Source organism: Doryrhamphus excisus, chromosome 15 (genome assembly GCF_030265055.1).
Source record: "Doryrhamphus excisus isolate RoL2022-K1 chromosome 15, RoL_Dexc_1.0, whole genome shotgun sequence".
NCBI lineage: Eukaryota > Metazoa > Chordata > Actinopteri > Syngnathiformes > Syngnathidae > Doryrhamphus > Doryrhamphus excisus.
This window is the reverse complement of record NC_080480.1, coordinates 5606354-5619693: the sequence shown is the minus strand read 5'-3', so window position 1 is coordinate 5619693 and position 13340 is coordinate 5606354. Positions and strand designations below refer to the sequence as shown.

Sequence of the window (13340 nt, the reverse complement as noted above, 5' to 3'; positions counted from 1 at the left end):
CAAATCAATCCACGTTACCACAAGACAAATCTGTGCTGTCAATTTTCAGCCAGGCTTCACTTTTTTAACTGTCGTAATGTTTTCTGTAAAATAATTACTAGCTCAACAACGCTCCTGTTACAGCATTAGGACCAAAGCGTAGCGTCATGATCTACATTTGCTTGAATGTGTTCTACATTGTTTGGAATTATTCAGTCTCATCCCGGACGTCAAGTAATGGGGGTGACACCTCTCGGTTCTCCAGGTAGATGTCAACTTGGTTTGGTATATTTTTCATCCAAATAATAGTCATGCTAAAATGACGTGTTGCTGCTGGATGTTCATAGAGTCTGTGTGTCTTTACATCACTGCACATCAACATAAATAAGCACAATTGCTTAGGTCAGGGGTGGGGGAATATTTTGACTTGTGGGCCACATCGAGTTAACACAATTTTCTGGGGGTCCAGAACATATATTTAACACACACACAATTTTATGCTTATAATTTCCCTTGAATTATTTGTCTAATTTTATCCGTGAAAGTGTTATACTATTAGCTGTGTGTCCCTTTTTTCAAGAGCACTTTAAACATCAAACCATATCAAAATATGTAATTTATGGTAATGGTAATGGTTTTATTTCATTTGAACATGCATCGGATTACAATTGAATGCATCACATAATCAGTTCACAGTTCCACATGTCCAAAAGGAGTAGGAAGAAGCAAAGCTTATTAAATCCTACCCCTCCATCTGGTAGTTTTACAATCAGTAACTGTTACATTTGTTCACTTCCTGCTTTCTTAATGTAGTTTAAGGTTTTTTTTTAATGTTTTAATTTTTTGTCCTGTACCAAAAAAATACGAGGTGATATGATTCATTTTACAGTTTTTTTTTTTTTTTACTAAATAAGACATCCGACTTGCAAGTCATGTTGCCAGTTTGTATGTTAAAAGTTTAAATACTTAGAAAGCAACTGGCGGGCCGGATTCAAACGCTTGGTGGGCCGCATGTGGCCCCAGGACCAGAGTTTTCCCACCCCTGGCTCAGGTCATGCATGCAACGTTATACAACATTTGAAATTGTACTTGTATTGTTTTGTCTGTTTGTCCACTGCTATACATTGCCATTTTTGTTTACTTAAAAGTAATATTTATATTATTGTTTATCGTCTTGTCTCGTCACACTCCTCCAATTTAGACATTGTCAACATACTTAATGTTTGTTCTCCGCCTTGTGACACATCCTCCTTTCTCCTCACATCCTCCCACCAACCGCTTTCCTTTTCATCTGACCTTTCTTCCTCTGCCCTGCAAACCTGCATCTCACCCAACCTACAACAGGGAACCTTTCTCCATTTCCTTCCATCTTCCATCCAAAGCAAACCGTCCGGCGCTCTCCAACAACATGACAATGTTGAAGGAAGCACCGCTGCCAAGGACATCGGGCATGGCGCATCAAGGCGATAAAGTTGGATTGCGCTCTGATGATGTTGACATTGGCAGGCTAGCTGGTTTAGCTTAGCTGTTCTTGTGCAACCTCAGCAGTCTCAGCGATTTTTCGCACAATGGACACCGTGACGCAGGCTTCCCTACACATCTTAAATTAAAGCCCAGTTAACTTGCTGATTAGTGTGCCAACCGGTAGTTTACAATATTGAACATCTTCACAATTTAGATAATTTAGCTGTAATCAATATGAAATAATTACTTGGCAGATATTACTCTGTGACCAGGGTTCAATTCTACCCTCGGCCATCTCTGTGTGGAGTTTGCATGTTCTCCCCGTGCATGCGTGGGTTTTCTCCGGGTACTCCGATTTCCTCCCACATTCCAAAAACATGCTAGGTTAATTGGCAACTCCAAATTGTCCATAGGTATGAATGTGAGTGTGAATGGTTGTTTGTCTATATGTGCCCTGTGATTGGCTGGCCACCAGTCCAGAGTGTACCATGCCTCTCGCCCGAAGACAGCTGGGATAGGCTCCAGCACCCCCGCGACCCTCGTGAGTAAAAGTGGTAGAAAATGAATGAATGAATGAATATTACTCTGTGTGGGTGAGGTTCACCTTTTTAATTGAACTACTGAAATAAATCAACTTTGGGCTTCTTGGAGCAACACAGTGTCAGAGGCAGGCGTGGACCAACACAGCTCGGTAGCATTAAATCTACAGACACACAAAGCGGCATCTCGGTCGCGCTTAATAAAGGCATTCTTAAACGGTCTAAAATCCAGCATTTTGTATAACATACAAAAGTTGAGTTGAAATAGTTGAAAAATAGTATAATAAGAGATGTTTTTAGTGTTGATATACATACCCACTGTACTTACTAACAAACAATAACACAGGTAGCACAGATAACCCACATGCATTCTCTTGATGAGGCTTCAGGTGCTTTGCGTCGACACTCGGCGACAACAGGATGCATGTCCAGGTTTACACGCCTTATAAAACCACCAGGGCCAGGTGTGTGGCTTTAACACAGCGCTCTCCTTTGCCTGTCTCCTGTTTTTAAATGCAACTTACAGTGTTTAAACACACGGGACACGACCACCATGCAAGCACCAGCCGAGTTAGCCTGTCTATCCATCATGCCGCCATCAAATATGATGTCTTTAAAAGGAGGTATCTTAAAACGGCCTTATTGCACACAATACAGACCTATTTGTCTAAATGACTGAACACGGCACACTCAACATTTCTTTTCTCCATCATTGTGGCACTTGTCTGTCTGCTTAGTGTGAAAGCCCTCGTACAAAGGCCAAGATCGAAATAGGCTTTTAAAAATACATTTAATTGTGTCCACGCCGAAGGAGCTTAGCTTGGTTGTTCCACATGAGTAATTTTGGCTCCTTGTCTTTTAGTCAGCCCTGTAAAGCTGCTTTCTTTCCACAGCACTCGCATAATATCTTGTGTGTTACACAACAGTCTTGTAAACACAGAGCGGGCTCGTGCTTCAAATCAGAGGACTTCATTTGAGTAGACGGTGACAGCTTATTTGCACTTTATCATGGGCGAGTTGCTCCCAATATTAGGAGTGTGATGGAATATCGATATGGCGAAAACGTATTATCAATGTACCCTCACTATGTATTGTTTAAAAAAATATATGTGATTATTCAAATATAAATGCTATAGACTTTTCAGTCACTGAGTACGACAAATTCATGAACATTGGCAGGTCTACGTTCATATTAGAAGTCCTTCCTGCTTCCCACGCTCACCCAGACAGTTCAAGTCACCGGGGGCCTGCCCCACTATTTGAGAAGCACGGCAGAAGCACCCCGATCCCCGCAACCACTAAAAATGTCATTGACGATGAGTCGCTGATGTGCAACAACAATTACGCATCAGTAGCCACGTTTACATGAGGAGTTTTTCTCTTTCCGAATGGAATCTTGTTATATCCGAGTGGTATACATAGAAAGGAATATTCCAATCGTGTGTCTACATGCGCCGCTATAATCAACCAGAATAGTCAATGGGGCATGTGCAGTAAAGCGTAAACACCAACATCACGTGATACCGACTTCCTCCAGTTTTTCTTTCACTTGTTGGAATAACTCCGTATTGCCAGTTTTTCCTTCATCCAGTCTTGAAATTTAGTTTGAATCAAAAACAAACTTTCCGCAGCAGTCCAGTGCCGATTCCTTGCCTCCATTTTTTTAAATCGAAGAACGTCTTGAGCTGCGTTTTACGTCATATCTCAGCATTCGCTGAAAGAACGCACCCGGGAACAGGAAAAGATAAAGTTCAATCTTGCTAATATTTTATAATTAAGAAGAATTATTTTCTTTTTTAATAAAACTGGACTTGTGAATGGCGTATAGAAGGGTTTAGATTCTGTTCCAAAGATGGCGGTAATGCACACGAAATCTGCTTGCCAACCACCAATAAAGAACAGTAGAAGAAAAACACCACGAAGAAGAACGAACCCTGACAACTTTCCGATTGAGCGGATACAAGATACCTCAATCGGATCGGGGAAAGGAATATTCCACCCCTGTGAATCCGATTGTATATTCATTCGGATTGGCACTTTTCTTTCGGAATGAGGTGTATACAAAGGTTACATTCTTTCCGTTTGAGCAAATAACCTGAATGGAATTGGAATATTTGGGTCCATGTAAACGTGGCGATTGGAGCAACCTTATGAACAAGACGCTGAGATAAGCTGCCATGGAAACTGGCAAAAAAATAGAGCCATTCAGCGTGGTTGAACTCCATCACACTCCAATAACTAATAACGTTCCCTGTCAAAGCAGTCATCTGTACGCTCCGTGCTGACTAATCACAACTCTGCTCCTGGCAGCCAAACAACCAGCACTACTGTAGCATGTCACCCATAATGTCCAACCATCTCTGCAGAACTCCAGGAGGTCTCCATGTTTCCACCTTCTCGTCCAAAATATTTGATATTGTAATACTCCCAGATCACTGCCACCACCATTAAAAAGTACATTTGACTTTATCCGTTGGGACACGGTAACTTAATACGTTACCTTGAGGCCTTGACGCGTAAAATGATTATATAAACAAGAATCAGGTGCAGGTTACGTTTGGTGTCCTCGGGGTGGTTACACGAATAACGGAATTGTGCTTCTTTCTTTTCAAAAACAAAGACCATTGTCTTCGGTTGCCAGAATCAGCAGTCTAAACTATCATCTGTGGTTTTTGCGAAAATGAAGCCTTCAAGTCCTCACCGCATGCCAGCGAGCACAGCACTACCCGAACCAGGACACAAAGCTGGAAAGTACCCCCCCACCCCCAGCGCGTGCGGTGCAGTGGTTGATTATTTTGGTGATTACATAAAATGTTCCACCCAAAGTACTCCTTTAAGGGTTTGTGTAGCTTAACAGTGCGGCCCATTAAAACACATAACAATTGCAAATAAACAGCTGTGGTGTAAGAAGGAGGGCAAACACTCCGATTTTGACAGGAATTGGCCAGGATAACTCAAAATAAGGGGTTGGGGAAACATTTGAGGTTGGTGGCATCTACCGTCGAAGAAATTTTTTTTTGTAGCAAGCTACGCTAAACTGGAGACAACAACATACACTCACACAGGAGCTGTCCTTTTAGGATACGCAGTAATCCCTCGCTTATCGTGCTTAATTGCTTCCAGACATCACTGTGATAAGTGGATTTCCGCGCAGTAGGATTCTTGATTTATTTTAGAACAGCTTTTTACAATCTTCTAAATATGGTTTTTAACATTATTAGTGCTCTATAGACATGAAATAACCCCCACATAGGCACCTTTACATTGGTATTACCCAATATAGTAGCTGTAGTCCAGTTAAGACATAAATGACACTCCTACTTGTATTCTTATTATTATTGTGCCTGATCATTTAAAGCTGTAACTAAAGCATGTTGTTCGGGTCATCAAGTTGTCGGTGCTCAAAAACTACATACAATTTATTAAAATGTAATGGTAATGATAATGGTTTAATTTCATTTGAACATGCATCAGATTACAATTGAATGCATCCCATAATCAGTTCACAGTTCCACATGTCCAAAAGGAGTAGGAAGAAGCAAAGCTTATTAAATCATACCCCTCCATCTGGTACTTTTACAATCAGTAACTGTTACATTTGTTCACTTCCTGCTTTCTTAATATAGTTTAAGTTTTTTTTATTTTTAAAAATAAAACAATTTTTTAATAGTTATTTTTTGTCATTTTAATTTTTAAAAATTAAACAATTTTTTTATTGTTAATTTTTGTCACATACCGAAGTACAAGGTGGTATGACAATCCAATGACATAATGGGTACCATAGAAAGTGTCAATATAGTGATATATATAGCACATCATGACTGGTTCAAGACTCTTCATCCTTGTATTTAGCAAACATCAACTGCTTGTATTGTTTCTTGAATTGGCTCATCGTTGTGCATTGTTTGAGTTCCTTACTCAATCCATTCCATAGTTTGATTCCACATACTGAAATGCTATGGCTTTTTAACGTAGTCCTAGCATATAAGTGTTTCAAATATAGTTCTTCCCTTGTAGAGAAGTATTGGATGACATGTTTAGGTAATTTTTAGCCTTATGCATTATTTTAGCTGTTTGAAGATGGACTATATCAGCAAGTTTAAGTATTTGTGATTTTAGAAAAAAGGAGTTAGTATGTTCTCTGTAGGCGGCATTATGAATTATCCTTACTGACTTTTTTTGCAGTACATTTAGCTAGTGAAGATTGCTTTTATAGTTATTAGCCCATATTTCCACACAATAAGTAAGATATGGTAGACCCAGAGAGCAATAAAGAGTGTGGAGTGATTTTTGATTGAGAACTATTGAGAAATGTGCCAATTTTTCAACTAATAGAAGATCGTATATCGGTCCGCCTTTACTGTAAAAGCACAGTCACGGTTTCATACAATAACAAACAAAAGTAGCTTTGTTTTCTGTTTATTTAACGGTGTACAATGCAGGGCGTTACACGGGGGGAGAGGGGTGTCTTCTTTCCCACCATATCAATTTTAATATAAGCTGCCTGTGAGCGCATCTTTTGGCATGGTTGCTTGAAACTGATGCGTCTTTGACGTGCTCGCCACCTTTTATGATGAGCACAGCGGTGCCATTATTCCACGGCTGGTAGGAACACACATACAGTGTCAGTGTGATGCCTGCACAAAGACTATGTGCAGCATTGTGAACGGATTGGGCGCTGAGGGAAACAGAACAATGCCAGTTGGGAAAATAGAAATGTTAATGTCCCCCCCCCCTTCAGTCCTTTTGGGCGGAGGTGAACTTCATAGCCCCCCCGTCACAGTGGACTCCGTGCCTTTCTGTCTGCGCTGTGTCAGAACAGCACATCCATTGTTTCAGGGCTGCCCTACCTTTCCACAAGGTCAGGGTTCTAAGATAGCAGAAAGCACAAGATGAATCACTCCATCTGGGACAGGCTGGGACGGGGGCGATAGACCCTAACGATGGGGAGGGATAGGTGGGGAAAGGAGAGACTTAGAGGGCAAAGGAAGAGAAATAATGATTGAGAACAGACCGGGAGGAAGTCGGGGTTGAAGAAAAAAGGGAAAAAAGGGAAAAAAGGGACAGGTGAAGATGAGAGGAAGTAATTACCTGCGTGAATTTGTCTTTGTTGTGTTCACCGATGCATTCAGGGACGGGATGGAGAGAGGCCAAGTGGTCAAGGGTAATTACCTTAAGCGCAGGTTCACTTGCTTTTGATCCTCGCACCGTGACGGGCAACGAGGCTCAGTCTTGGACACCCTATTAGCCGCATCATGCATCATCACCGCACAGCGTCGCACCACCGAGGAGCGCCTGCATCATCCGATTCACTTCATTTCTACTGATCCCCGCCTGTCAAATGTCTCGCCAAGGAAGTTATTTTGATTCACCGCACAATGTTAGTTATCCATGACCACAAGCTGACTGAGCAAAGGTGGTCACACATGTAAAGAGTGAGCTCCTGCAGATGTTTGTCTGGCCGACCAGACCCCATTCTGTGGCTATTTGAAGGGAATGCCTTCATTTCACTTGTGTGTGCACATTGTGCAAATGTGCCAAAAGGTCAAAAACAGGGCAAATGGTATGAAAATAGATAGTCTAGAAGTCTTGCTCAGTACTTGTACTCTTTTTTTTCTGTACTATAAGTTGCTCCACCGTCATTATCAGGCCGATATGAAGGAATTATGATGATCATACTGATCAATCTGGGCTGCACGGTGGATAAGTGTTTAGCGCGCAGACCTCACAACAAGGAGACACGAGTTCAATGCCACCCACGTCCATCTGTGTGTGGAGTTTGCATGTTCTACCCGTGCATGCGTGGGTTTTCCAAAAACATGCTAGGTTAATTGGCAACTCCAAATTGTCCATAGGTATGAATGTGAGTGTGAATGGTTGTTTGTCTATATGTGCCCTGTGATTGGCTGGCCACCAGTCCAGGATGTACCCTGCCTCTCGCCCGAAGACAGCTGGGATAGGTTCCAGCACCCCCGCGACCCTCGTGAGAATAAGCGGTAGAAAATGAATGAACGAATGAATAAGTAAAATTAGCGGGCTGCACGACACACGAGTGGTTAGCTTGCAGGCCTCACAGCTAAAAGACCCGAGTTCAATTCCATTGGTTTTCTCTGGGTACTCCGGTTTCCTCCCACATTCCAAAAACATGCTAGGTTAATTGGTGACTCCAAATTGTCCATAGGTATGAATGTGAGTGTGAATGTTTTTTTATCTATATGTGCCCTGTGATTGGCTGGCAGCTGGGGTAGGCTCCAGCACCCCCGCGACGTTCGTGAGAATGAATACTGCTCAATCTGATAACAGATGAGGTGAGATTACCTGTAATGTGAAGGTGAGCAAATCAAGCTCTCCTTTTGTTCTCTGCTTGTAACTGCGGCCTGTTGTTACTTCTCCTAAGCACAAACATTCACTTTGTGCGCTAGTTGTACCAAATGCTCTGTGATGACAGAGAAAAAAAACATTGTGCACACAAAAAACCTTACCAGCCACCTGAAATATCCTTTAAAAGTGTGCAAAAGGTTTCCCAGAGACCTTTGTGGCATCACACTGGCTGCACGATGCGTGTGCCCGATTACAGTGCACCTTGCCGGGCCACAGCAAGTGGCTCCTCCTGCTCTTTAGTCCGGTTCTCGTCACCTCCGTAGCAGCACACCAGCTGCTCGGAGCATGTGTCCGAATACAGTGCACCTTGCCGGGCCACAGCAAGTGGCTCCTCCTGCTCTTTAGTCCGGTTCTCGTCACCTCCGTAGCAGCACACCAGCTGCTCGGAGCATGTGTCCGAATACAGTGCACCTTGCTGGGCCACAGCAAGTGGCTCCTCCTGCTCTATAGTCTGGTTCTCCTGGTAGTAGTGATGTTGTCGTAGTCATGTCCTGATATTTGATTAGGACAAATCAACAGGTACAGTTGACAGTTGGTCAAATTCTAATTTGTTCCTATTATTATTACCTTATTGAAATAAATATGGTATTTTTTTTTACAGTTTTCCATGCAAAAGGTGACTTAAAGCAAGACTTTTGCTGTGTTTTTGGCTAGCAGACATATTCATTTTCTACAAACCTGCTTGTGCTTTCTTAGGCAGTATATACTCAGACACAGACAGACGAGCTCAAATACGCTTTCAACGATCAAGCAATTCAACAACAAGCTTAAACCTGCTCCACATTCACTCAGCAGGTTTTTGATTTGCCTGACCCGCTTTTATTGTTTTTTTTTTCAAATATATTTCTCTATACGACGGGTGGTATGTCACTGATTAGGTAGATAAATATACCCCGAAGGCGAGAGAGCGGAGCAGAGGAAGGATACTGAGCCTCCTCGTGCCCCAACACATCCTTAGCGGTGGAACTGAAATCCACGCTGGCTTCGTGCATTTTAACTGGCCCGGTTTTTGAACAAGGCTAACAAGCGCTTTCGCTGCCGGGCTGAAACGGATATTAAGTGCTTTTGCAAAGCTGCCATTTGGTTTGTTTTCTCAGCGCCTCTCAGATAAAAAGCTTTGATCATGCTCTGTAACAACACAGGAGTCGGGTTTAGGCCGACTCGTCATACCAAAATGTGAAAATAATTGGGAGTTTGCTTGTGTTTCGTTATTTAAACAAGCTCACTTCCTGTGCTGGCTAAGTGTTAATTGTCACAAAAGGATAACCAGCATAGGAACGTTTGTGCTCTTCTTTGTGTGTTTGTGCATGGTGCACAATGGAGGTGTTGTGTGCAAGTTCATGTGTGTGCACCAGGGTCATGGAGAGTTCCAGGCTGGTCTCTGTGGCGATGCTGCATGATAGGCAGTGAAGAATGGCCTCAAGATGACAGAGTTAACACAGTGATTATGGCTCCTCGGCCTCATTCCACCGCTCCGCAGAACAAACACGTGTGTGGCTGTTTTTCTAATAGTCTTCTCTTTTCTGTCTCCTCCAGCGACATATTTGACGCCATGTTTCCCGTCACCCACATCGCTGGTGAAACGGTGATCCAGCAAGGTAGGTACAAGACCCGTTTTTCACCTGTATTCACTCACTGATGTGTCACGGTTAACGGTGTAGCAACAACATAATAAGTGGTGTGGTGTGTGGTCAACACTGGCGGACCTGAGTGCAAACCAGTGGCACAAGGTAGGAGGAAAACTTCACAAATGTGTTATTTAAAAACCCGAAATACTGCATACTGCAAGAATGGTAAGATAGTATGAGTGACAGCGATGCACCTCCAATATTATAGTAATGAAATTTGATTAAAATGTTTGCACTGTTGGATCTTAAGGAAGTAGAAAAATCCTCAAAGATGACATGGGTCACCCACATCGCTGGTGAAACGGTGATCCAGCAAGGTAGTTACAAGGCCAGTTTTCACCTGTATTCACTCACTGATGTAGCAACAACATAATAAGTGGTGTGGTGTGTGGTCAAAACTGGCGGACCTGAGTGCGAACCAGTGGCACAAGGCAGGAGGAAAACTTTACAAATGTGTTATTTAAAAACCCGAAATACTGCATACTGCAAGAATGGTAAGATAGTATGAGTGACAGCGATGCACCCCCAATATTATAGGAATGAAATTTGATCAAAATGTTTGTACTGTTGGAAATTAAGGAAGGAGAAAAACGACTCAAAAACGACATGGGTCAAAAATGAGACAAAAAAAAAGCTTTTTTACTTCGAGCGCGGTGGGCTTCATAAGCCACTGCTGCTGAGGTTGGACGCAGTCAGACAGTCATTAAAAAAAAAGTCAAGTGGTAGACCCCCCCAAAAACGGATCCTGTTGGCTGTCTGTAAAAATATGAAGACTCGATACTCCGGTTCTCCAGACCTCCATGGCAGCACACCGGCTGCTTGGAGCATGTGTCCGAATATAGTGCACCTTGCTGGGCATCAGCAAGTAGCTCCCTCCTCTCTATAATCTGGTTCTCCTGATAATACATATAAATATGTTATTGTTATCAACCTACATATGTTAATTATCACTCAATTATTAGAAAAGAATAAAGGGAAGTTGTCTGTGTTGAACACCCACAGTCACTCAGGCACTCCCACATCGTCTCCGAGACGAGTTCCAGGAGCGAATCGGTCCTAATTTGGAGATAATGAGTCTGGCAAGTTTGCTGCCCCCGTCCACCCCCCACTTTCCAGACAGCCCATTGTTATATACACTATAGAGTAAAAGGTATGCGGTGTACACGGCCCTGATGTCACTGCTCTTGTCTGGACTACTGTACAACTTCAAGAAGCCCCCCCCACCTCCCATCCCCCCCATGCTACTGGTCCATTTAGCACTATTTAGACACGGCCTACAACTTATTGGCTGCAGCTCCAATCCTTTTCAAACAAAAGGAGCATTTACTGCAGCCGGAATTCCAATCTCGATATGGACGGGGTGGGGTGGGGGGTGGGGGGCAAGCTTGGGTAGTTTGAATGCCAAAATATCGTTTTTCCTAGTAGGAAGTCAACGGTATGAATAAAGTAGACCTGAATGGGCAAATATTTGCCTGAACTCAAAAGGCACGAGAAAGGAGACCCAACGTGATAAAAGACAGGAAGAGCAGAAGAAAGGAAAGACAGAGTGAGAGGGAAGAGAGAGATACCAGATGAAAGAACGAGAGAGAATTGGGGGGGGGGCAGGTTACGGCAGCTTGTGTGTGTGTGTGTGTGTGTGTGTGTGCGAGTCTGGGGGTCTGGGCTAAGACAAGCCATCAGAGAGACAAGGAGCGTTTTTGTGTGACAAATAGAGCCGTATGATGAACGAGCGCCCTCCTCTCAGTATTAATTAGCCGTGTGAACTCCTGTGAACTTTACACACTGAGTGCACGGAGCCTTTCAACTCTTCAGGTGAACATGAAACACACACACACACAATCACGCTCTTTTTTGTAGCATCCACACATACTTGCGTTTCTGTTATGGTGATGGGTGCAGCGTCGCAGTTATCATATATACGACGTGGCGCTCAATCCCTTCTAATCATTTCCCCCGATCCCCATGTAACAGATAGCGTAATTAAAGGGAAGACATTTTCCATGCTTATCTCCAGACAAGATGCTTTTAGGCTTCATCAGCCAATCGGCTGTGTCGATTTGTGAAAGCAAGGAATGCTTTTGTCGTTGACACACAAGCACATTTCCCACAAATACGCTACACTCGATCAATTGTGTATTCTATTCATAGTGGCAGCAGAACACTATGGACACTCATTTAAAAATGACTTTGCTTCTTTATTTTATAACCTAAAATTAAAGAGTAACTTTACAATTGCATCAAATCTAATACAGTAAACCTCGGATATATCGGACTCGGATATATCGGACATTCGCTCACAACGGACAGATAAAAAAGAACCAATTTTTCTGTAATGCATTTCCAATAAAAATTCATTGCATTTATCAGATTTTTTATAACGGATTTTGCCTATTTCGGACAAAATCTCCAGTCCCATTCCAATGCATTTCCATTAAATTTCCCTGGCATATATCGGATGGCCGCATCGTGGCGCTCCGATTCGCCGAATCGTGACAGGCCGCTATACGACGTCATTTGCAGCGTTTGCAGCATTGCCTGCGCGTCCAGGTACATTGGAAACATAGTCAAGGAAGTGCCTTTTTATAACGGATAAAAATCCGATTTACACATATACCGGATATAAATCCGATATATGCGTAAAACGGACATTTTCCGGTATACGCATCTAACGGATTTCGCTTATATCGGACAAAACCAGTGGGAACATCACAGGGCACATATAGACAAACAACCATCCACACTCATATTCATACCTATGGACAATTTGGAGTCGCCAATTAACCTAGCATGTTTTTGGAATGTGGGAGGAAACCGGAGTACCCGGAGAAAACCCACGCATGCACGGGGAGAACATGCAAACTCCACACAGAGATGACCGAGGGTGGAATTGAACCCTGGTCTCCTAGCTGTGAGGTCTGCGCGCTAACCACTCGACCGCCGTGCCGCCCGGCACGTTTTTTACATTGGAAAAATCTTGTGGCACACCACTAACCAAAAATGTTCCAAAATGTCACCATGACCTCACACGTGCATCAATAAGTCTATCGGAGGAACAAGGTAGGTGTTGCCACACGGACCAATATTACATTGCTCTGCCAGTCTTTACACCACAGACACTCCACAGTAGCCACGTTTTTACATGACGAGTTTTCTCTTTCCGAATGACCTTTCGGGAAACAATGGTATCCATAGAAAGGAATATTCCAATCTCTTGTCTACATGCGCCGTGAAAGTCAACCAGAATAGTCAATGGGGCATATGCAGTAAAACGTAAACATCAACATCACGTGATACCGGCTTCCCCGAGTTTTTCTTTCACTTGTTGTAATAACTATTGTCAGTTTTTCGT

General features: G+C 42.9%; 1 protein-coding gene across 4 annotated transcripts in view; it reads left to right on the top strand.

Annotated features, from left to right (window-relative positions):
- prkar1b (protein kinase, cAMP-dependent, regulatory, type I, beta) overlaps nucleotides 1-13340 on the top strand; it is a 60554-nt gene that overhangs the window by 26886 nt on the left and 20328 nt on the right. For all 4 annotated transcript variants that reach the window (XM_058048357.1, XM_058048354.1, XM_058048355.1 and 1 more), the window contains one exon: nucleotides 9900-9961. In XM_058048357.1, the coding sequence (XP_057904340.1) occupies nucleotides 9900-9961 (62 nt within the window). The remainder of the gene's footprint in view (nucleotides 1-9899; nucleotides 9962-13340) is intronic.